Below are 24318 nucleotides of genomic sequence, written 5' to 3'. Positions count from 1 at the left end.
GGAGGTGGCTCAGTGGTAGAGCGCTTGCCTTGCATGCTTGAGGCCCTGGGTTCGATTCCTCAGCCTCACATAAGCAAAAAGAAAAAAGCCGGAAGTGGCGCTGTGGCTAAAGTGGTAGAGTGCTAGCCTTGAGCTGAAGAACTGAGGGACAGCACCCAGGCCCAGAGTTCAGGCCCCACGACCGGACCCAAAAACAAACAAACAAAAAAAAGATATCCAACTTGAAGACATAATTGCATGAATTAGGTAATTTTTAGGTTTCATTCAATTGCCATCCAATAGTTTACAAAGGATTCTACTGTGCTTCCCTAGCTCCCTTCATTTGGGGCATTACCTATCCGTCCCCATTATTCTAATAAGACGCAAGTACAGACCACTCAATCACAAAGTAGAAATAAATATTAGATGAGATTCTCCTGGGAACTAGCATTTTTTTTCCGGTCGTGGGGCTTGAACCCTGGGCCTGGGCACTGTCCCTCAGCTCTTCAGCTCAAGGCTAGCACTCTACCACTTGCGCCACAGTACCTCTTCCAACCTTTCTGCTTATGTGGTGCTGAGGAATCGAACCCAGGGCCTCATGCATGCTAGGCAAGCACTCTACCACTAGCCACCTTCCCAGCCTCTTTAATGTTTTTATTTGGTGATAGTACTGGGGCTTGACTCGGGGCCTGACTGCTGTCCTTGAGGTCTTTTTGCTCAAAGCTAGCACTCTACCACTTGAACCACAGCTGGACTTCCAACTTTTTGTGGTTAATTGGAGATGAGACTCACTTCATCCAGACATATCATTAAAAAAAAAAAAAAAAAAAGGAGCTGGGCGCTGGTGGGTCATGCCTGTAATCCTAGCTACTTAGGAGGCTGAGATCTGAGTATCACAGTTCAAAGCCAGGCCAGGCAGGAAAGTCCGTGAAACTCTTATCTCCAATAAACCACTGAGAAGGCCGGAAATCTCCCCTTGGGCTGAAGAGCGCAGGGACAGTGCCCAGGCCCAGAGTTCAAGCCCCATGACTGACAAAAAAAAAAGGAAGATTCATTTTCATAGTCACATATGCCACTATTTCCTTCCTTTGTAAATAGTGAATGATGAGTTATATACATTCATCCACTAGTTATCTCTACTTTTTTTTTTGTCAGTCATAGTGTTTGAACTCTAGGCTTGGGCAGCTGTCCCTGTGCTCTTCAGCTCAAGGTGAGCGCTCTAATGCTTGAGCCACAGCGCCACTTCTAGTTTTCTAGTGGTTAATTGGAGATAAGAGTCTCATGGACTTTTCTGCCCAGGCTGACTTTGAACCTTGATCCTCAGATCTCAACCTCCTCAGTAGCTAGGATTACAGGCGTGAGCCACCAGCACCCCGCTTATCTTTACATTTTTAAAGGCCATCAAGCTAACCTATAATAGAAAATAACCCTACTGAAAAAAAAGGGAGGAGGAGGAGAAGGAGAAAAAGAACACAGAGAAGAAGTCCCAAAAGCATAGGGTCTTTCTTTCCTCCACCACCCCGCAGAAGAAAAAAAAAAATCATTGTATACCACAGAATTAGATTCTGTGAACATTGCAAGTAGTGTAATTCTTTAAAAAACATAAAGGGGGGGGGGGGGGGACTGGGGATGTGGCTGAGTAAAGTGCTTGCCTAGCATGCATGAAGCCCTGGGTTCCATTCCTCAGTACCACATAAACAGAAAAAGCTTGAAGTGGGCTGGGAAGATGACTCAGTGGTAGAGCGCTTGCCTTGCATGCCTGAGGCCCTGGGTTCGATTCCTCAGCACCACATAAGCAAAAAGAAAAAAGCCGGAAGTGGTGCTGTGGCTCAAGTGATAGAGCGCTAGCCTTGAGCTGAAGAGCTGAGGGACAGTGCCCAGGCCCAGAGTTCAGGCCCCACGACCGGACCAAAAAAAAAAAAAAAAAGCTTGAAGTGATGCTATTGCTCACATGGTAGAGTGCTAACCTTGAGCAAAAGAAGCTCAAGGATAGTGCCTTGAGTTCAAGACCCAGGGAGAATATGTATATATATATAGTTTTGAATAGGTGTTTTTTTTTTGTTTGTTTGTTTTTTTGTCTTAGGGCTTTAACTCTGGACCTGGGCGCTGTCCCTGAGCTCTTCAGCTCAAGGCCAGCACTCTATCACTAGAGCCACAACCACAGTACCACTTCCTGTTTTCTGGTGGTCAATTGTAGATAAGAGTCTGGAGGACTTTCCTACCTGGGCTGGCTTTGAACCAGGATCCTCAAATCCTCAAATCCAGGATCCTCCTGAGTAGCTAGGATTACAGATGTGAGCCACTGGTGCCCAGCTTGAATAGTTTCTTTAATAAAGCATTTTCTGTTAAGAGAGTGGGGGGAGGGAGGAGAGATTTTCAAGGACTTTTCTGGTGGATCTGGCTTCAAATTGTGATCCTCAGATCTCAGCTTCCTGAGTAGCTAGGCAAAACTGAGTGAATGGCAAAACTGGCACTTTGTTGATGACAAGCTGAAATAGAAGGCAGTTTTAATGGAGCTTCTAAAATTGGTACATCAGTTCATCCCATGGTGAAGCCCTGACCTTCTGGGTTCCTACCAACCTATCCAATAAGTGATTCAGTCTTTTTTCTCCCTTTTATTTTTTCCCTTTCTCTTTTCCTTCTTTCTCTCCCATTCCCAAACTTTTAGAAAAGTCTCCCTTTTTACTTTAGTTAGCCACAATTGTTTCTTGTTGCCTAAAACTAGGGAGTGCCAACACAAAGTCCCCATTGTTTGTATGTGAGGATTACAAATGCCTCCTGAGTGATTCCTAGAGTCTCCACATAGTGCCACAACTTTATCTAATTATTCCTCAGAAATATTCATTTACATATAGAAGCTACTGCAAAAATGACACACTATATTTCCTGCTCCCACTTTCCAGCTGTAAATTCTATTTTTTCTTTTGAGATACCAGCTGTATTTCAGATTTGATTTAATTCTCCACCTCCCTCCAGTAATGACTTCTCTTTAAACCACAAAGCAGTTGTTGTGTGAAATCTTTTTTTTTTTTTAATTGGTCATGGGGCTTGAACTCTGGGTCTGAATCCCTCAGCTCTTCAGCTCAAAGCTAGTGCTCTACCACTTAAGCTACTGCACCACTTCCAGTTTTCTGAGTAGTTTATTGGAGATAAGAGTCTCTCGGGCTTCCTGCCTGGGCTGGCTTTGAACTGCAAGCTTCAGATCTCAGCCTCCTGAGTAGCTAGGCTTACAGGCGTGAGCCACCGGCACCCTGCTGTTGTGTGAAATCTTATATCATCAAATATGATATGTAGAACTTAAATGTGCAATTTAATGAAAAATAATATACTACATCCAAGTGAAGATAAATGGCTATAATCATTCCTTGAAGGTGTGAACCATTTCCTTATCTAAATTTCTTTTCTCCTCCTTCAGAGGAAGCCACTATCCTGAACTTTGTAGTAATCATTATTGTGCTTCCCAACTTAGTTTTCCATGTGCTTAGGCATTTTGAAACAATATTCTGCATAGTTTTGTCTGGTCTTGACTTTTTCTTTTTCTTTTTGTTGGTCATGGGGGCTGAACTCTGGGCCTGGGCGCTGTCCCTCAACTCTTCAGCTCAAGACTAGCACTCTACCACTTGAGCCACAGCATTACTTCTGGCTTTTTTCTGCTTATGTGGTGCTGAGGAATCAAGCCCAGGGCCTCATGCTTGTGAGGCAAGCACTCTACCACTGAGCCAACTTCTCAGCCCTGGTCTTGACTTTTTATAAATTATATATTGCCAGTCCTGGGGCTTGAACTCAGGGCCTGGGGACTTCCCTGAGCTTCTTTTACTCAAGGCTAGCACTCTACCACTTGAGCCACAGCACTACTTCTGGATTTTTCTGTTTATGTGGTACTAAGGAATGACTCCCAGGGCTTCATGCATGCTAAGCAAACACTCTACCACTAAGCCACATTCTCAGCCAAATATAATATTCTTAATTTGCTTTTTCTTCTCACCATGTTGAAAATCATTGTAGGCCAGGCCCAGCAGCTCACACATAAAATCCAAGCTTTTTGGGAGGCAGATATGTAGATAGAGTTTTATGGCCAGCAAAAAGTTAGCAAGGTCCCATTACAATAAAATAAACCTGGTATGGTTATCTTCACCTATAATTACAGCCACATGAGAGGGAAGCTTAGAACAGGAAGATCTTGGTTTAACACCAGCCAGGACAAAAAGTGAGACCCTATCTAAAAAGGAACCTATCTAAAAAGTAGGCCTAAAAGTAGTAGACCCTATCTAAAAAGTAGCAAAAGTAGCGAAAGTGCTACTTTTCCAGGGCTTTCATGCATACTAGGTAAGCACTCTACCACTAAGCCACATTCCCAGCCCACCTTTTAGGTTTTTGTTTGTTTACCAGTCCTGGGTCTTGAACTCAGGCCCTGGTCACTGCCCCTGAGCTTGTTTTGCTCAAAGCTAGCACTCTACCACTAGAGCCACAGCTCCACTTTCAGGTTTTGGTAGTTTATTGATGAGTCTCATGGACTATCCTGCCCAGGATGGCTTGGTGCAATAGAATCACAGATGTGAGCCACCAGTGCCTAGCCAGTTGTATCTAATTTTGAATGTGTTTCTTCTACAGCCTTTTCTTTTTATTCCTATGGTAAAGATATGGGGTTGAGATTCACTGTGATTAGGATTGGTTTTCTGATACCATCAGTTGACTTGCAGTATAAAATGGACTAAACTCTCTTTTTTGTTGCTGGTACCAGGGATTGAACTCAGGGCCTTGAGCTCTCCCTTAGCTTTTTTGTGCAAACCTGGTGTTCTACCACTTGGGCCACACTTCCACTTCTAGTTTTTTGCTAGTTAATTGAATATGACTATTAGATTTATCTACCTGGGCTGGCTTTGAACTCAGATACTGAATCTCAGCCTCCTTAGTAGCTAGGATTACAGGCATAAATCACTGGTGCCTAGCCCAAACTCTTTTAGCTAGGGATCTTGAGCCTTTTCATCTTTTCAGTTCACATCCTCTGTCCTTTGCAATTCTGTTTCAAATCAATTTTGTGAATTAACGTCTTCCTACATTGATCTCAAAAAAAATTGTGGGGGGCAGGGAAGGTGACTCAGTGGTAGAGTGCTTGCTTGCCTTGCATGCATGAGGCCCTGGGTTTGATTCCTCAGCACCACATAAGCAGAAAAAGCCATAAGTATCGCTATGGCTCAAGTGGTAGAGTGCTAGCCTTGAGCTGAAGAGCTGAGGGACAGTGCCCAGGCCCAGAGTTCAGACCCCATGACTAACAACAACAACAAAAAAAAAAAAAAGAAAGAAGGAAAGAAATAAAAAAAAAGAAAGAAAGAAAGAAAAAGAAAATTTGTGCCTTGATATTTTCCTGGACTGATATTTTGCCTGGACTGAAGATTTGAACCTTCCTAGCCATTCAACCCTGAAGGTTCCCAGTTTTTAGATGGTAAGGACTTTCAGGACACTCAATCGCAAATGGAATCTAGGACAGTTTCACCAGGACCAAAAAGAAGAGCAAAGTGTGGTAACTAAGCCAGGACATCCAATCACTTTATCACTTTAACCCATTAACTTCTTTGCCAAAATGCCTACCACAAAATAGTTGGTTTTTTGTTTTAATTTCAATTTGACTTGCTATTTAAGAAACTTTCTAAACACTTACCTTTAGATGTTAACTAGATTATTTGAAGTAGAAACCAGGGACAGCTCTTAAGGACCTCTTCTAGCCGGCCCGGTGGCTCATGCCTGTGATCCTATTTATTCAGAAGGCTGAGATCTAAGGATTGTGGTTCAAAGCCAGCCCCTGCAGGAAAGTCCATGAGACTCTTATCTCCAATTAACCACCAGAAAACCAGAAGTGATGCTGTGGCTCAAGTAGTAGAGCACTTGCCTTGAGCTGAAGAGCTTAGGGACAGCACCTAGGCACAGAGTTCAAGCCCTACCACCACCATCAACAACAACAAAAGACCTCTTTTCTCTCTCTTTCTTTCTGTAGGAGGGCTTTAACTCATGATCTCTTTTTTTTTTTTTTTTTTTTTTTGGGGTCCGGTTGTGGGGCCTGAACTCTGGGCCTGGGCGCTGTCCCTCAGCTCTTCAGCTCAAGGCTAGCGCTCTACCACTTGAGCCATAGCGCCACTTCCGGCCTTTTTCTTTTTGCTTATATGGTGCTGAGGAATTGAACCCAGGGCCTCAGGCATGCAAGGCAAGCGCTCTACCACTGAGCCAACTTCCCAGCCCTAACTCATGATCTCTTAATCTCTCTCAGTTTATTTGCTCATACTGACACTCTTCCACTTTAATTATCATTTTGCTTGTTAATTAGAAATGGAGTCTTTCCAACTTTTCTGCCTGGGCTGGCTTTGAACTATGATCCTCCAGGTCTCAGCTTCCTAAGTACTTAGGATTAAAGGACAATTTTTTGTTGTTGTTGTTTTGGTCAGACATGGGGCTTGAACTCAGGCCTGGGCACTGTCTCTGAGCTCTTTGTTCAAGGCTAGCACTACGCCACTTTGAGCCACAGCTCCACTTCTGGTCTTCTGGTGGTTAATTGGAGATGAGAGTTTAATGGACTTTCCTACCTGTGCTAGCTTTGACTGCAATCCTCAAATCTCAGCCTCCTGAGCAGCTAGGATGATAGGTATGAGCCAACTGCTCAGCTTAGGACATTTTTTTAACTGAAGAAAAAAAAAGTAAAATAAAATAGCCTACTTTACGAGATGATTGGCCTTGAAAAAGGAAGAAAAACTGAAATATTGAAACAAAAGACATGGTTGTGAGGGATAGCAAAATTAGAGTAACAATATAAAATTAGTAGTCTGCCACTATGCTAAGGAGCAAAAATAGATTCATGGGGCTGGGAAGGTGGCTCAGTGGGAGAGTGCTTGCCTTGCATTCATGAGGCCCTGGGTTCAATTCCTCAGCACTACATAAGCAGGAAAAAAATAAGCTGAAAGTGGTGCTGTGGCTCAAGTGGTAGAGCTCTAGCTTTGGGCTGAAGAGCTGAGGGACAGCTTCTATACCCGGAGTTCAGGCCCTATGACTGAAAAATAAATACATACATACATAAATAAAAATAAAAAAATTCATGAACATTTCTTTGAGGGAAAAGAATGGAAGGGTTAACATTAGTCAAGATGTGTATGTTATGGGTGTGTGTGTGCTGTTACTGGGGGCTTGAACTCAGCGCCTCTTTTTACTAGAGGCTGTCACTTTATCACTTGAGCCAAACCTCTACTTTTCACTGGGTAACTATAGATAAGAGCCTCATGGGGGACTTTTCTGCCCTGGCTGGCTTTGAACCTTAATCCTCAGCTTTCTGAGTAGTAAGGATTACAAGTATGAACCATCAGCATAAGCATCTCACATCTGATTTAAAAAAAAAAAAATGGGCTGGGAATGTGGCTTAGTGGTAGAGTGCTTGCCTAGCATGCATGAAGCCCTGGGTTCGATTTCTCAGTACCACATAAACAGAATAAAATAGAGATGGTGGGGCTGGGAAGGTGGCTCAGTGGTAGAGCGCATGCCTTGCATGCCAGAGGCCCTGAGTTCGATTCCTCAGCACCACATAAGCAAAAAGAAAAAAGCCGGAAGTGGCGCTGTGGCTCAAGTGGTAGAGTGCTAGCCTTGAGCTGAAGAGCTGAGGGACAGCACCCAGGCCCAGATTTCAGGCCCCACGACCGGACCCAAAAAAACAAACAAACAAATAAAATAGAGATGGTGTTGTGGCTCAAGTGGCAGAGTGCTAGCCTTGAGCAAAAGAAGCTGAGGGACAGTGCGCAGACCCCGAGTTCAAGTCTCAGGACTGGCAAAAAAAAATCTGGTTCAAACATTTAAACCCCACTAATGAGCTAACCAACCACCAACCTCAAACCAAAACTGACACTAGTTTGAGATTGTCTACAATCTTCAGTAAAAGTGAATGAGCTCATGGTTTTGAAATAGTGGGTGTAAGTATAAATTGCTACCTGACCAGCTCAACTTGCTTTTTGAAGCTATGACGCTATCTATGAAAGCATAGCAGAGCATGTTAATACAAAATTCAACTCTAGAGTGACAATCTAGATTATCAGAGAGAGTATTCAGTCGGCATGCTAAACAAAATGGTAGTATATACACTTACGGTCTATAATTTCTATATTTATGGTGTATAGATAATATGCATTGCACATAAGTAGAATGTTTTAATGTTGGGTGCCAGTGGCTCATACCTGCAAATCCTAGATACTAAGGAGGCTGAGATCTGAAGATTATGATTTGAAGCCAGCCAGCCAGGGCAGGAAAGTTTGTGCGACTCCAATTAACCAGAAAAATTAATCAGTCACAAGTGTAGGTGTGGCTCAAATGGAAGAATGTCACCCTGAATGAAAAAGCCAAACTGATTTCAAGCCACAGGACCAACACACACACAACACATTAATAAATATATAAAAAATAAAAAAGAAGCCAGGCATCGATGGCTCACACCTGTAATCCTAGCTACTCAGGAGGCTGAGATCTTGAGGATTGCCATTCAAAGCCAGCTAGGTAGGAAAGTCCCTGAGACTCTTAGTGGGGTTTTTTTTGTTTGTTTGTTTGTTTTTTCAGTCATCAGCCTGAACTCTGGGCCTGGGCACTGTCCCTCAGCTCTTCAGCTCAAGGCTAGCACTCTACCACTTGAGCCACAGCGCCACTTCCGGCTTTTTCTGCTTATGTGGTGCTGAGGAATTGAACCCAGGGCTTCATGCATGTAAGACAAGTGCTCTACCACTGAGCCACCTTCCCAGCCCCCTGAGACTCTTATCTCCAATAAACCACCAGAAAACTAGAAGTGGCGCTGTGGCTCAAGTGGTAGAGCACTCACTCTGAGCTGAAGAGCTGAGGCACAGTGCTCCGACCCAGAGTTCAAGTCCCACGACCGACCAAAAAAAAAAAAAAAAGAAAGAAATGTAACGATTGAGGCAAAAACATGAAGTTCATGACTACAACGTTTGTATTTATCCTAGCATAAATGGCACTGGATTAAAGACAGTCTGATGTACTACATCCTTTTATGCCCCTTACACAGTTTAAAGGAGGCCGGTCATTTTTTTCTTTTTAATCCCGTCCTGGGGCTTGAACTCGGGCCTGGGTGCTGTCCCTGAGTTCTTTTGCTCCAGACTGGCACTCCACCACTCGAGCCCCAGCGCCACTTCTGGCTTTTTCTGTTTTTGTGGTGCTGAGGACTCGAACCCAGGGCTTCAGGCCCTCCAGGCAAGCTCTCCACCACTGAGCCACCTTCCAGCCCTCTCCTCCCCTCCCTTGTTACAAAAACAAAACTCTGACATTCTCGGGCAGATGGCTGAGCCGGGCCTAAGATGTTCTAGAAAGAACCGCCCAGCCAGTGCGAGGACTAGGTTCCTCCGGGACAGAGCCCGGGGCTCGGGTGAGCCCGGAGCTGGCACGTCACTCGGTCAGGGCTGGGGTGGGGGCCGCGAGAGCTCCGCAGTTAGACGAACGACCCACTCCGGTCCCGCGGGGCGTCACTGGGCCAACACTCCCTCAGCACGACCGGGGCCCCAGGCGCCCACTGGCGGGCGGTCGGGTCCCGGCGTCGCTCCCGCAGCCCAGGCCCGCCGGGAACGCCGGCGCATGCGCGTCAGTTGTGCGACACCGTCACTTACGGCCGGAGAGGTTGGCGCCGGGAGTTGGTTGCGCGCCGGGGAGCTCTTAGGAACCCACAGCGTCGGGGTGCGTAGCCCGCCATCTGTCCTCTTTCCCCATTGTACACGGCCCTGGAGGGGAGGGTGTTCTCCCGCGGAACTTCTGCACCCGAGGCGGACCCCGAGTGGTGCACGGTCCCCTCCGGCTCCCCCTCACCCCGGGCGTGCGGGCGCCCAGGTGGGGCGGGGGGCGGGGCCAGGGGCTGCGTTCCTTCCTGGGGTTGAAATCTCCCGGGTAACTCCAGGCTCTTCTTGTTTTCCAAGACTGGTATCCGGTGACTGTGATCCGCGGGGTCCGCCATGGAGCCGGAGCAGATGCTGGAGGGGCAGACGCAGGTACCCGGCGGGCCTGGCGCGGGGCCGGCGCTGCGCCGGGGTGGCAGCGCGGAGCGCGCTCGGGGGTTCTGTGTGACGGCTGTTTTGTTTCCTAGGTGGCGGAAAACCCTCACACCGAGTACGGTCTCACAGACAACGTGGAGGTAACCCACCCCGTCCCCTGTGCCGCAGCCCTGGCCCCAGAGCCAGACACAACTCGGGATCTGATTTTACTAGGCTATTTTGCTCTAGACAAAACTTGGCTGCCTGAAGGAAATTGGTCTCAAATTGTGGGTGCCTGGCTTTATTGCTAGCGGTACCTCTACTTGTCTGAAGAAACAAACTAGGATGGACGTGTAGGGAAAGGAGTAAATTCTAGGACACATGAATTAAGCAGAGCTGGGTAGGAAAATACAAGCTTCTAAGGGAAGGGTTGGCTGTTTGGACAAGGGAGAGCAGGAGTATTTCCGAGCACCAGTATGTTAATAGTTCTTCTATCTTTTAGCGATCAATTTCTGTGAATTTTCAGCCTCTGTAGGTTCAAAGAAGTTGAATGTCTGATGTCTACCGGAAGTAGAGAGCTGTATTTTCAACCCAGGCCGCCCACTTTGGTCAAAGATTCAGTTGTATTTCTTTTTTTTTTTTTTTTTTTTGGGTCCGGTCATGGGGTCTGAACTCTTGGCCTGGGCGCTGTCCCTCAGCTCTTCAGCTCAAGGCTAGCGCTCTACCACTTGAACCACAGTGCCACTTCCGGCTTTTTTCTTTTTGCTTATGTGGTGCTGAGGAATCGAACCCAGCGCCTCTGGCATGCAAGGCAAGTGCTCTACCACTGAGCCACCTTCCCAGCCCCATTCAGTTGTATTTCTATCCTTGACTTAACGCCCAGAGTTTGCCATTTGGACTACTCTGTGCCGCTGAATAGCAATATATATTGATTTACCGCTCATCAGTTTTCATAGTGAACTTTTTTTTAAAACCTCCTTAAGATGAGATGGGGGAGGGAGGGCGACACAGGGAGGGTTGGAGGCGTGGCTCAGTTGGTAGAGTGCCAGCCAGTGAACAAAATCTTCAGGTACCTAGGTTGAGTCCTGATCTCCCTCCTTAAGAAGATGAAATCTTACAGTGTAGCCCAAGCTGGCAGAGAAATCATGGTCTTCCTGCCTCAGTGCTGGGATTGCAGTCATGCACACCACACCTGGATTTAGTGTGTATGTATGTGTATGCTGTGTATTGGTCCTGGGGCTTGAATTTAAGGTCTAGGCACTCTCCCTTAGCTTTTCACTCAAAGCTAATACTCTACCACTTGAGGCATGGCTTCACTTCTGGCATTTTGATAGTTAGAGATGAGTTTCAGTGATTTTCCTGCCTGGGCTGGCTTCAAACCACGACCCTTGTTTCTCAGCTTCCTGAGTAGCTAGGATTACAGACCTGAGCCACCTTGCTAGGTGAGTCTTTGTTCTTGATATGATCTGTAGTAAAAGAAGCAGAATCAGCATTTATGCTTTGATATTGTGCTAATTTATGTCATGTACAATATTTTGGAATACAGTGTAATAAGGTAATGTATATGTGAGTCAACCAGCCATGGTAGTTCATATCTGCAATCCCAATGCTAAGGAAGCTGGAAGCTGGAGGATCACAGTTAAAGGCTAGCTTAGGATACATAGTGAGACCTTGTCTCAAAAGCCAAAACCAAGAGAAAGTATAAGCCCAAATGAACAAACAAAAACAAGACACTCATAGGGGGAAAAAAAAAAGGAGAACTGAGTATGTAACTCAGTGGTAGGGTATACTCAAGGCCCTAGGTGTAATTCCAAGTACCAAAAAAGGAAAAGGGCCACATGCCAAAAATCCTACTGCTCAGAAGGTTGAGATCTGAGGATTGTGGTTTGAAGTCAGCCTGGGCAGGAAAGTCTGTGAGACGCTTACCTCCAATTAATGCTATGGCTCAAAGTAGTAGAGTGCTAGTCTTGAATGAAAAAGCTCAGAGCTTCCAGGCCCTGAGTTCAACACCCACAATGACAAAAAAACAAAAAGCCTGCTGTGGCTCACTCATATAATCCTAGCTATTTAGGAGGTTGAGATCTGGTTACTGTAGTTTGAAGCCTAATCAGACAATTTTGAGAGACTGTTATTGCTAACCTGTAAAAAGTCAGAACTGGAGGCATGGCTCAAATGGTAGAATGCCCGTGAGTGAAAAAAATTGAGACTGGGATGGCCTGAGTTCAAACCCTATTACTGGCACCCCCCCCAAAACAAACAAACAAAAGTTATATTTACTCCTAAAAAGGTAGACAAAAGTAGAATTTGGAGATATAGCATTAAAAGAATAAGATATGGTATCTTCACAGAAAAAAAGCTTGAATGAAATAGAGATGAATTTCTTTTGTCAGGGAAGTTTACAGTCTAGAGTATTTCTAGTAATTGATTTGTCTTTTCTATTAGTTTTTGTTTAGCATTCAAAATAATCTAGTTATTTGGAATACTAATGCATTAAAAATTTTTTTACTAGAGGATAGTAGAGAATGAGAAGATTAATGCAGAAAAGTCATCAAAACAGAAGGTGGACCTCCAATCCTTGCCAACTCGTGCCTACCTGGATCAGACAGTGGTGCCTATCTTACTTCAGGGACTTGCTGTGCTTGCCAAAGAAAGGTAATATAATAAATTGTGTCTGCAAATGTAGATAACAGAGAAAATAAAGACTTCTCAAAGCGAAATACTGTTAGTCATGTAGAGCTGATTTTTACTATAATGTCTTTATATATTTTGTGGATATAAAGCTTTTTGTTGTTGATGGTTGTTGTGGGGCTTGAACTCTGGGCCTCAGCACTGTCCCTGAGCTCTTCAGCTCAAGGCGAGTACTCTACCACTTGAACCACAGAGCCACTTCTAGTTTCCTGGTGGTTAATAGGAGATAAAGAGTCTCAGGGACTGGGCTGGCTTTGAACTGTAATCCTCTGATCTTAGCCTCCTGAGTAGCTAGGATTACAGGTGTGAGCTACTTGTGTCCGGCAATACATGCATTGTAGAATTGAGTTTATTATCCAGTTTTAAATAATGAAAAATTTCAGAATACTTTTGTTGATTTTACTTTTGCTGGTTCTGGGCTTGAACTAAGGACCAGGGTAGTGTCTCTGAGTTTCGTTTTGCTTAAGACTAGCACTCTACCACTTGAGGCACAGCTTCACTTGGAGTTTTTTGTAAGGGACAGTACCCAGGCCCAGAGTTCAAGACCCGCAACGGACCAAAAAAAAAAAAAGAAGAGTTTCTTGGACATTTCTCCCTGTGCTGACTTGGAGCTGCGATCCTTAGAACTCAGATTCCTGAGCAACTAGGATTACAGGTGTGAGCAACCAGCACCCAGCAAATTACTTTTGAACTTTATACTTGGCTAATTTATTTGACTAACTCATTTACCATATTTACTTCAAATGGTAATAAAATGATAATTTAAAAAAAAATTTTTTTTGGTCAGTCATGGGGCTTGAACTCTGGGCCTGGGTGCTGTCCCTGCATTCTTGAGCTCAAGGCGAGCGCTCTACCACTTTAGCCACAGCGCCACTTCCGGTTTTCTGGTAGCTTATTGGAGATAAGAGTCTCATGGCCGGACTGGGAAGGTGGCTCAGTGGTAGAACGCTTGCCTTGCATGCTTGAGGCCCTGGGTTCGATTCCTCAGCACCACATAAGCAAAAAGAAAAAAGCCAGAAGTGGCGCTGTGGCTCAAGTGGTAGAGTGCTAGCCTTGAGCTGAAGAGCTGAGGGACAGGGCCCAGAGTTCAGGCCCCACGACTGGACCCCCCCCCCCCAAAAAAAAAAAAAAAAAAGAGTCTCATGGCCTTTCCTGCCAGGGCTGCTTTTGAACCGCAATTTTCAGATCTCAGCCTCTTGAGTAGCTAGGATACAGGTGTGAGCCACCAACACCCGGCTTAAAGTGTGTTTTTTAATGACAATTCATTTAACATGCCTAAAAAACGTATTTCTAAACTTGGGATTTCTTTTCCTTTACAGACCACCAAATCCCATTGAATTTCTAGCATCTTATCTTCTAAAAAACAAGGCACAGTTTGAAGACCGAAACTGACTTATTGGGAAGAAAAGAAAAATTTGGTTGCTACTGTAGATTTACATGATTAAGAGGCAGCTTTAATTGCCATGATTTTTCCCCCCATTTGGAAGAACCTTCAGGACAACAGAACTTATTTCCAGATTGGCAGAAGAGAACCTGTTTCCCTTATTTTGATTTAATCACCATACTTATTTAATGAGTGTGTTCTGTGCAATTTTTCTTAGATCATCTATAACTTTGTTTTTAAATGGCCTTCAAAATAAACTGTCAATGCCATTATGGTAGTTTTTGTTTTGTATTATAAATATTTTATATGCTGTTTTCATGAATGCCTTCATTTTTTTTTTTTTTTAAATTCTGTAGAGTTTTACAACAGAGAAAATAAAACAGTCAAGTATAATGTAAAACAGCCAGTTATTCTTAGCATTGTCCCCTGGTCTAACAAACTATCAATTCTGGAGCACCAACAAATCATTACCAAGAGCATACAGGAGCCTCCAGTGCTTTAGAGTAGTAACTTAATAACTATGATTCTCTGCAGTCCCATTTGTCAAGAAGAGTAACTGTTTACTGAAATCATCTCATACGGCAACTCTGCCAATTAGAAATTATTATTCCCATTTTGCTGACGAGGAAACAGATTTGGAGAAAGTTAAATGCTTGCTTAAGACAACATTGCTGGTAAGTGCTTGAATGGGAATTCAGTACATTTCTGCCAATGTGTTGCTGATGGCAAAGCCTGTGTTACTTAATGTTGCTGCCTCTCTTTGCAATATAAACACAGTACTTTTGTTTTGAATCTGTCTTACTGTCCCCTGTGAAGAAACAGATAGATAGCTCACTAGCTCTGAAAACAGGAAATTGAAGACAGCCAGGAAAAACATTGATGAGAACAGTGGGTCTCCAAAGGGGGTGATGGTGCCCCTCAGGCCCACCACGCACTCTGGACATTTAGTGAAATAAGGACATTCTAGTTACTTCAACTGCAGTGAGGTGGAATTCTACTGGCATCTAGTGGAGAGAGCCAGAGTGCTGTTAAATATCTTAAAAGGTACTGGATAGCCCATATGCCTTCCCTTTTACAATTACCCAGTTCATTTCTCCCAAAGTTGAGAGTTCTGCATTGGAAGGATATTAAAGTCTTGTGTCTTCAAGGTGAAAATATTAAAGCCTTTGTAGATTTAGAATTGTAAAGCTGATGAGACATGCATTATAGTTCTCTGGCATGAGATTTAGTTCTCTTTAAACTGACAGTTATTTAAGTAGGATGGACTCTCCTGGGAGAGGTGATATTATGATTTGAGGTTTTGTTTTTTTTTTTTGCCAGTTGTAGGGCTTAAACTCAGGGCCTGGGCACTGTCCTTGAGCTTCTTTTGCGCAAGGCTAGCATTCTACCACTTAAGCCACAGCGCCACTTCTGGCTTTTTCTGTTTATGTGGTACTGAGGAATGGAACCCAGGGCTTCATGTATGCTAGGCAAGCACTCTACCACCAAGACACATTCCTAGTCCCAATATTGTGGTTTTGATTTACATCTGTAAAAATGTATATCTGAATAAGAAAAATCTGGAAATATTTTGATCTGCTTATAGTAGTTGTCTTATTAGTTTATCAAAATTTATTTTGGTTGCTTGGTTTACCCATTAGTGAATCCATCAAAATACTTTTAGTGATGTTTTAGTGATATTCAAGTAAGTAATTGGAATCAGGCACTGGTGTTTTCATGCCTAGCTACTTGGGAGGCTGAGAGCTGAGAAATGTGATTTGAAACTAGACCAGGCAGGAAAATCCATGAGACCTTACCAACAACAGCAAAAAGCCAGAAGATGAGTTGGCTCAAGTGGTAGATTGCCAACCTTGATAGAAAAAACAAGTGAGAATTTTAAACCCAAAGTACAAGCCCAAGTATAGCACACACACAGCAAAGTAGTTGGGTATTTATTTATTTATTTGTCTGTCTGCTAGTCACCGGGCTTGACCTCTGGGCCTGGGTGCTGTCCTTCAGCTCTTCAGCTCAATGTGAGCACTCTACCACTTGAGCTACAGTGCCATTTCAGTTTTTTTTCTGGTGTTTAATTGGAGATAAGAGTCTCACCGACTTGCCTTTCTAGGCTGGCTTTGAACTGTGATCCTCAGATTTCAGCCTCCTGAGTAACTAGGATTATAGGCATGAGCCACTGGCGCCTGGCTGGGTAATTTTTTTTTATTTATTAAAGCATCAATAATACTATCATTTTTAACATTGGTTCTTTAGTTATATCAGTTCTAATTGGGAACTTTTCAACAAATTAATAAACTATATAAAATAATAAATATAAAATGTATCAACACTAATTTGTATTTTATACTATATGTGTAAATATATGTTTTGGAGAGTACATCTGGAGATTGTAATTTAATTGGGGCAGAGCCTAGGTTTATGGATTTGATGAAAACTCTTAAGTCTGTCTAATACTTATGGTTAAGGAACTACTTTGCTGGAATTATTTCAGCTTTGAAAGCTTATATATATATATGGTACGCTGCCTAGTTTTACATTTGTTCCAGTGTTGTTTTGAATTATCTTCAAGATAGGGCCTAAATTACTAGATGGTGAGTTTGCTCCTTTTTTTTTCAGTAAGGGAGGCATGCCTCTTGGTGGCAGTGTCTGTGCCCCTTTGCATTCATCATATGGCCAGGAACAATGCAAAATACTTCCACATGAATTGTCATCCAGTGAGGCAGTTTAATATTTTAGAAAAAAAATGCATACACTTTATTAAGATATCACTTTATTGGGTATGAGAAACAAAAAAAGCTGTACATATTTAATATAGACAACTAGATGGGTTCCTCAGTATGTATATACCAGTGGGATCATAACCACCTTCAACCAAAAAACATCACCCTCTAAAGTTTGAAGTAAGTTTAGTTTAGTTTATTTTTGTGTTTCTGGGGCTTCAGTCTAGGGCCTCTTGTATAAGCCTAAGCCTAGGCTCAAAGGTAGGTTTAATTTTAGTATTTCATTTTTAGGTGAGGAAAAAGATTTGGTTAATTGCTTAAGTTTACAGAGAAAGTGAGTTTAGTGTAGAGATTCAAGTCATACTTTATACTGCACTACCTCTCATGTAAGCCTAGAATTGATCTAGGGCTTATAAGCCTTTTACCTGGTTGCTCTCTGAGAAAGGGAATTAGAGATAGGGATCATAAATCACACATACTGAATGTTTTTTGTTTTTTTTTTTAAATCGACAACAGTTATACAAGTGTGTTCTTTTTTTTGGGGGGGGGGCGTCCGGTTGTGGGGCCTGAACTCGGCCTGGGTGCTGTTCCTCAGCTCTTCAGCTCAAGGCTAGTGCTCTACCACTTGAGCCACAGTCCCACTTCTGGCTTTTTTCTTTTTTTTTGGTCAGTCATGGGGCTTGAACTCTGGGCCTGGGCGCTATCCTTCAGCTCTTCAGCTCAAGGCGAGCGCTCTACCACTTGAGCTACAGCGCCACTTCCGGTTTTCTGGTGGTTTATTGGAGATAGGAGTCTCACAGTCTTTCCTGCCCGGGCTGGCTTTGAACCTCGATCATCAGATCTCAGCCTCCTGAGTAGCTAGGATTACAGGCGTGAGCCACCAGCGCCCGGCTTTGGCTTTTTTCTTTTTGCTTGTGCTGAGGAATGGAACCCAAGGCCTCAGGCATGCAAGGCAAGAGCTTTACCACTGAGCCACCTTCCCAGCCCAAGTGTGTTCTATTTTATTTAGTGTGTATAGAATATCAATCATAATCACCCTTTTACCAATCTCCCTCTTCCTCCTAGAATTCCTTTTGTGTGTGTATCTGTTTGTGTCTATCCTGGGGCTTGAACTCAGCCTAGGTTTTATTCCTGAGCTTTTGTGCTTAAGGCTAATGTTCTACCACTTGAGTCACAGCTCCACTTCTGGCTTTTTGGTGGTTAATTGGAGATGAGTATCTCATGGATTTTCTTACCTAGGCTAGCTTTTGAACCCTGATCCTCAGATCTCAACCTCTTGAGTAGCTAAGATTACAAATATAGTCTACTCATATCCTGCATATGAGGGTCCCTTAATTTTTCTACCAGCTTTCAGAGTTCAGGTCCTGGTGAACACTGTCCAGTGCCTTATTGAGTAGATGGTGAATATCACCTTGTCCAATAAGTGGGTCAAATAGTAGTTTAGAAACTTCTATATACTTTGGTGGAGTAATGTGCTACTGACAATTATAGTATATAACAATTTCTATCCTTTGTATACTTAATATATTTAGTAAAGCAATACAAAAAATAGGAGGGGCTGGGAAGGTGGCTCAGTGGTAGAGCACTTGCCTTGCATGCCTGAGGCCCTGGGTTCGATTCCTCAGCACCACATAAGCAGCACCACATAAGCAAAAAAAGAAAAAAGCCAGAAGTGGCGCTGTGGCTCAAGTGGTAGAGCGCTAGCCTTGAGCTGAAGAGCTGAGGGACAGCGCCCAGGCCCAGAGTTCAGGCCCCACGACGGACCAAAAAAAAAAAATAAGAGGAAAAATATTCTCAATTTTTTTTTTGATTGTTGGTTGTGTGGCTTGAACTCAGAGCTTGGGCACTGTCCCTGAGCTCTTTTTGCTCAAAGCTAGTGCTCTACCACTTTGAGCCACAGAACCATTCTGGTTTTGTGTTGGTAAATTGGAGATGAGTCACACAGACTTCCCTGCTTGGGCTGGCTTTGAACCATGATCCTTATATCTCAGCCTCCTGAGTAGCAAGAATTAACGTGTGAGCCACCAATGCCTGGCAAAATATTCTTAATTTAAGAATGAGTTTTTAGGGCTGGGAAGGTGGCTCAAGTGGTAGAGCACTGGCCTTGAGCTGAGCTGCTGAGGGACAGCACCCAGGCCCAGAGTTAAAGCCCTGCAACCGACAAAAAAGGGTGGGGGGGGGGCTGGGAAGTTGGCTTAGTGGTAGGGTGCATATAAGGCCCTGGGTTCAATTCCTCAGCACCACATAAGCATAAAAAGCCGGAAGTGGTGCTGTGGCTAAAGTGGTAGAGCTCTAGCGTTGAGTTGAAGAGCTGAGGGACAGTGCCCAGGTCCAGAGTTAGGGTCCCACAACCGACAAAAAAAAAAAAGAATTTTTAAATTATGTTGGTGGGTATTTTAGTGGGTAAGGCTAGTAGAATATGTAGAATATATCTAGATTTCCTAAAGGAAATAGCCATCATGACATGAGGGAAAGTTGTTTGGATAGATTATGTAATTCTGATGAATTACAGGAAGTGTATTGAACCTCTATGATTTCATGTAGGATGATTGTGGAATTTTAAGATTTATAACTTCCAGTTAGCAACAGAGTAATTGTAAGAAAAGAATAAAATACTGTAGCCAGATATTTTCCTGGAATATATCCAAAAAAGCACTAATAAATTGAAGGCTTGATACATATTATGAAACTAAGAAATGAAACAACAGAGACATAGATCAAGTGGTAGAGTGCCATCATGAGAGAAAAAGGGGAGGAGGAGGAGGAGGGGCAGGGGGAGGAGGAGGGGGAGGGAGAGGCGGCTGGGCCCCTGTGGCTCCTACTCAGGAGGCTGAGATCTAAAACTGGGAGTGGCACTGTAGCTCAAGTGGTAGAGGTACTTGTCTTGAGGTGAAGAACTAAGGGACAGCACCCAGGCCCAGAGTCCAAGCCCCATGACCAAACAAAAAGAAAAAGCTCACACCTATAATCCTAGCTATTCAGGATGCTGAGATCTGAGGATTGCAGTTCAAAGCCAGCTGGGGCAGGAAAGTCTGAGAGACTCTTATCTCCAATAAAGCAATAGAAAACCGGAAGTGGCACTGTGGCTCAAGCGGTAGAGCACTTGCCTTGAGCTGAAGAGCACAAGGACAACACCCAAACCTAGAGTTCAAGTCCCACGACCAACAAAAAAAAAGAAAAAACCCATAACTGAGAATTTAATTGTTAAGAAATTTTTGTGTATAATCTGGGTACAGTGGTTTATGTTTGTGATCTTAACTATTGAGTAGACCAAGATTGGGAGAATCACCAAGTGTGGCATGGATGAAAAAAGTTCATGAAACCATATTTCAACTAATAAAAAGCTGAGTGTAATGGAGCAAGTATATCATTCCAGCTACATGAAAAGTGTAAACAGCTCTCCAGGCATAAATGTGAGACTTTATTAAAACAAAACAAAATGAAAACCCTAAAGCAAAAAGTGCTATAGCTGTTTTCAAGTGGTAGACCACCAGTCTAGTAAGTGCAAGGCTCTGAGTTCAAATCCTAGTGATATTTAAATATACTCTAGGTATAAATTGGCAAAGAAGGAATGCAATACATAGAAAATAGGCCACCCCAGCTAAAGGGGGCAGTTTGTGATGAAAACTGTCCCTTAGAAAAACATGTCTGGGCTGGGACGGTGGCTCAGTGGTAGAGCGCTTGCCTTGCATGCATGAGGCCCTGGGTTCGATTCCTCAGCACCACATAAGCAGCAAAAAAAAAGCCTGAAGTGGCACTGTGGCTCAAGTGGCAGAGTGCTAGCCTTGAGCTGAAGAGCTAAGGGACAGCGCCCAGGCCCAGAGTTCAGGCCCCACGACCGGACCCCCCACCCCCAAAAAAAAAACAAACCCAAAAAACAAGAAAAACGTGTCCAACTTTAAAGCGTTTGGATATTTTTATTTCAATTATTTTATTTTTGGAAATCCTCAATATTAACAAGTATGAGACCAGATGCTGATAGCTCATGTCTGTAATCCTAATTACTAGGAAACTGAAATCTGAGGATCATGGTTTGAAGCCAGCCTGGGTAGGAAAGTCTGGGAGACTCTTATTTCCAATAAACTACTCATAAAAAGCCAGAAGTGGTGCTGTGGCTCAAGTGGTAGAGCAAGAGCACTAGTCTTGAGCACAGAGGCTCAGGGACAGTGCGTAGGCCCTGAGATCAAGTCCGAGTACCAGTAAAATAAAAGTATGAGGAAAAATGCTTTATGCCTATAATTTTATTATAAAACATTGGAGTTGAACACATTTTATAGAAATCACTAAATATATGAAAAACTTGGGAAGGGTCAGATACAGAGTTATGTATTTAATAAATTTGGCTTGTATAGTAGAAAGGAGCAAAAACATGATTCTAGAGTGCCAGATTTTTCAATACTCAGGGTTTAGTGACCTTTTCAGTACTCAGGGCCTTGTGCTTTTTTTTTTTTTTTTTTGCCAGTCCTAGTGTTTAAACTTGGGGCCTGGGCACTATCCTTGACTTCTTTTGCTGAGCCACAGTGCCACTTCTGGCTTTTTCTGTTTATGTGGTACTGAGGAATGGAACCCAGGGCTTCATGCATGCTAGGCAAGCACTCTACCACTAAGCCACATTCCCAGCCTGGGCCTGGTGGTTTTTGAGCAGGTGTTATACTATTTGAAACCATACCCCTGGCCTGTACAGTACAAGTGTTAGTTGGAATAAAAATTATTTTATTAAAAACTTTTTTCTCAATATTTATTAAACTTTTCTCTCAACCGTGTGTGTGTATGTGTGTGTGTGTGTGTGTGTGTGTGTGTAAGCTGGTTCTGGGGCTTGAACTCAGGGCCAGGACACTCCCTGAGCTTTTTTTTTTTTTTTTTTTTTTTGCTCAAGGCTACCAGTCTATGTTTTGATCTACAGTTCTACTTCTGCCTTTAAAAAAATAGAGATAAGACTCTCAGGCTTAACTGTCCAGTTTGGCTTTGAACCATGATCCTCAGATCTCAGCCTCTTGAGTAGCTAGGATTACAAGCATGAGCTACTGGTACATGGCTTTCTGTCTTTTGTCCAAAATCACTGTGGTATCTTTTAAAATATTTTTATTTTCTTTCCGCCTTTCCCAACTCCCCACCCCCTCAGTGTATGGGGCAGAATCTAGTGCCTTCCACATACTAGGCAAGCACTCTATTATTTAGTTACCCCCAACTCTACAATAATGGGTTTTTGATCTATAGAATGTCAGTGAAATGGAGACCCTAAAGTTATCTGTTAGATGTGGAAAAGTAAAATGAAAAAGTAAGTTGGCATTTGTAGCTCAGGGATATGGTACAAAATTCAAAAGAACCAAAAGAATACACACTGAAGAAATTAATGTTTTGTCTATCATGTACCTTAGCCTTCCAAACTATTGATGTTACGAGTTTGTTGCTTGCTTGCTTGCTTGCTTGCTTGCATGCTTGCTTGCTTGCTTGCTTCCTTGCTCCCTTCCTCCCTCCCTCCCTTTCTACCTACCTTCCATTCTTTTTTGTTTGTAGTGGGGCCTGGGTGATGTTCCTCATTTTATGCTCAAAGCCAGTGCTCTACCAACTGAGCCACAGCTCCACTTCCAGTTTTCTGGTGGTTAATTGGAGTTGAAGAGTTTCAGGACTTTCTTACTCCCTGCAAGCTTTGAACCATAATCCTCAGATCTCAGTCCCATAAGTAGCTAATATTACAGGTGTGAGCCACCAGCTCCTGGCTTGTCAATAGCACCCACCTAATGTTGAATTAAATTACTACTTTGGAATGAGGCATAGGGTTGTTGCTAGAAGCAGAGAATGATAAGGACAAATATTTAGGAAGAACAGCTTATAAAGTGTCTTCAAATACTTGGATGATTCCTACAGCAAGTCTGGGAGATTATTACTGTTGTTTGCATTTGGAAGCTTGAAAGAATTGCTAGATGCCCCAGGTGGCAGAGCCAAGTCAAAAATCTGATGTTCCCATTGAAGAACCTGAAATAGGAAACTTTATTCATTGTATCTTTTTTCATTGTATCTCATTCCCCTGTAGGTTTGGAAGCAGAAACAGTATCAGAAATAATTAACCAGCATCACTGTTGCCATATCAGCAGTTAAGTATCTTTATCCTTCAATTTACAACCAAAAGTTGACTGCATCAGTTGTCACTGAGTCTTGTTACTCTAGAAAAAGTATTGAATTAGAGCTCCAGACTTATTTTTCTATTATCCCTAATAATAGTTTTTCCCGAAAGCTGTTATCTTAGTATTAGGCCAGAGAGGGTAAAATTTGGAAGTGTATAAATTAAGATTTGGTGGACGTTTTAGCTTAGTAACTGTAGCAAAATGTTGACACCACTCCAGTAATAAACTTTTAAGGACAAGATCACACACACACACACACACACACACACACACACGAGTTCTGGGGCCCTGAACGTTGGAAAGAATGGTAGAACAAACAGCATCTTAAAAAAAAAAAGCGTATTCTCAGGGAAAACTATACATTTCAGTATCAGGACTTTCACTTCTTTGGAACTAAGGTACTAAGCAGTTTTATGGTTGTAGCCCTAAACCTTTCCCTTTGAAGATGAAAATATGCAACTTTCTGTTACTCAGTTCCCAGTTTGGGAACAGTGTGCTGCAAATAGTAGCACTGCCTTGGAGGCCCAAGATGTCCTTTGCATGCAGCTCTATCATGGGAAAGGACTTTTCTGTCGCCGACATTGGGAGCGGGTACGATGCGAAGCGCAGGCTGGCATCTCTGTTGTACACCTACGCTGACCAGGCACCGTCCTAGAGTGCCACTCCCCATTCCAGCTGGGAAAAATGGAGTCAACGCATCACCCAGAGGTTAGGGAGAGAAGCCATGCAGATACAAAACACGAAACAAGGCTACATCGGGTGCCCACGCCTCGATTAGGTGGTAAGGGTGACCCCGTCAAGGCACAACTCCACAAGCGGGGACTACATAGGCATGCTACAATGAAACTTCCCGGCCAGTAAACCCCGGAATCCACTGGAGACGCCTGGGTCCGGGCGGGGAGAGCTGGCTGCTGGGCTTCCAGATGGGAAGCCGCATCCCGACCTGGGACTCAGGCAGGCCGGCCGGCCGGCCGGGGGAAGGGGGCTCGGGCCCGCCGCGCGACGGCGCCCGGCTCCCGGAGCCCCGCCCGTGCCGGCGCTAAGCCCCGGAGCGCGGAGCGTGCTCGCCCTGCCTGGGCGGCGGGCCTGGCCGCGGAGCTGGGCATGCTCAGTGGGCCGGACCCGTTAGAGCGGCGAGTAAGGCGGCGCTGGCTCCTCCGGGCCTGCCTTCCCGGGTTCAGGCGCCGACCCTGGGCGCTGTGTGTGTGTGTGCGCGCGTGCGCGCGCGCGCGCGCGCGGGGCCGCCGCTGCCTGGCCAGGCCGTCCGGCCGGTCCGGTTTCCGCCGTTAACCTCGCGGCGGGCGGAGCGGCGGGGCGGGCGGGGCGGGGCCGGTGGGCGGGCGGACCCGGCCTCCGGGTGGGGGCGGGGAGGGTGCGGGAGCCCCGCGGGGGGCGGGGAGGGGGCGGGCGCGGAGTCACGGGGGTGGGGTCACCGG

General features: G+C 44.2%; 1 protein-coding gene across 1 annotated transcript; it reads left to right on the top strand.

The window, feature by feature from the left end:
* Nucleotides 1-9579: 9579 nt before the first annotated feature.
* Dpy30 (dpy-30 histone methyltransferase complex regulatory subunit) lies at nucleotides 9580-14312 on the top strand. Its single transcript, XM_042696784.1, has 5 exons — nucleotides 9580-9681; nucleotides 9918-9989; nucleotides 10085-10132; nucleotides 12481-12623; nucleotides 13979-14312. The coding sequence occupies exons 2-5, from the start codon at nucleotides 9954-9956 to the stop codon at nucleotides 14049-14051; spliced, it is 300 nt and encodes a 99-aa protein (XP_042552718.1). The 5' UTR covers nucleotides 9580-9681; nucleotides 9918-9953; the 3' UTR covers nucleotides 14052-14312.
* The last annotated feature ends 10006 nt before the right edge of the window (nucleotides 14313-24318 follow it).

This window comes from Dipodomys spectabilis, unplaced genomic scaffold, assembly GCF_019054845.1.
Source record: "Dipodomys spectabilis isolate Male_0828 unplaced genomic scaffold, ASM1905484v1 ptg000210l, whole genome shotgun sequence".
NCBI lineage: Eukaryota > Metazoa > Chordata > Mammalia > Rodentia > Heteromyidae > Dipodomys > Dipodomys spectabilis.
This window is presented reverse-complemented; position numbering and strand designations above follow the sequence as displayed.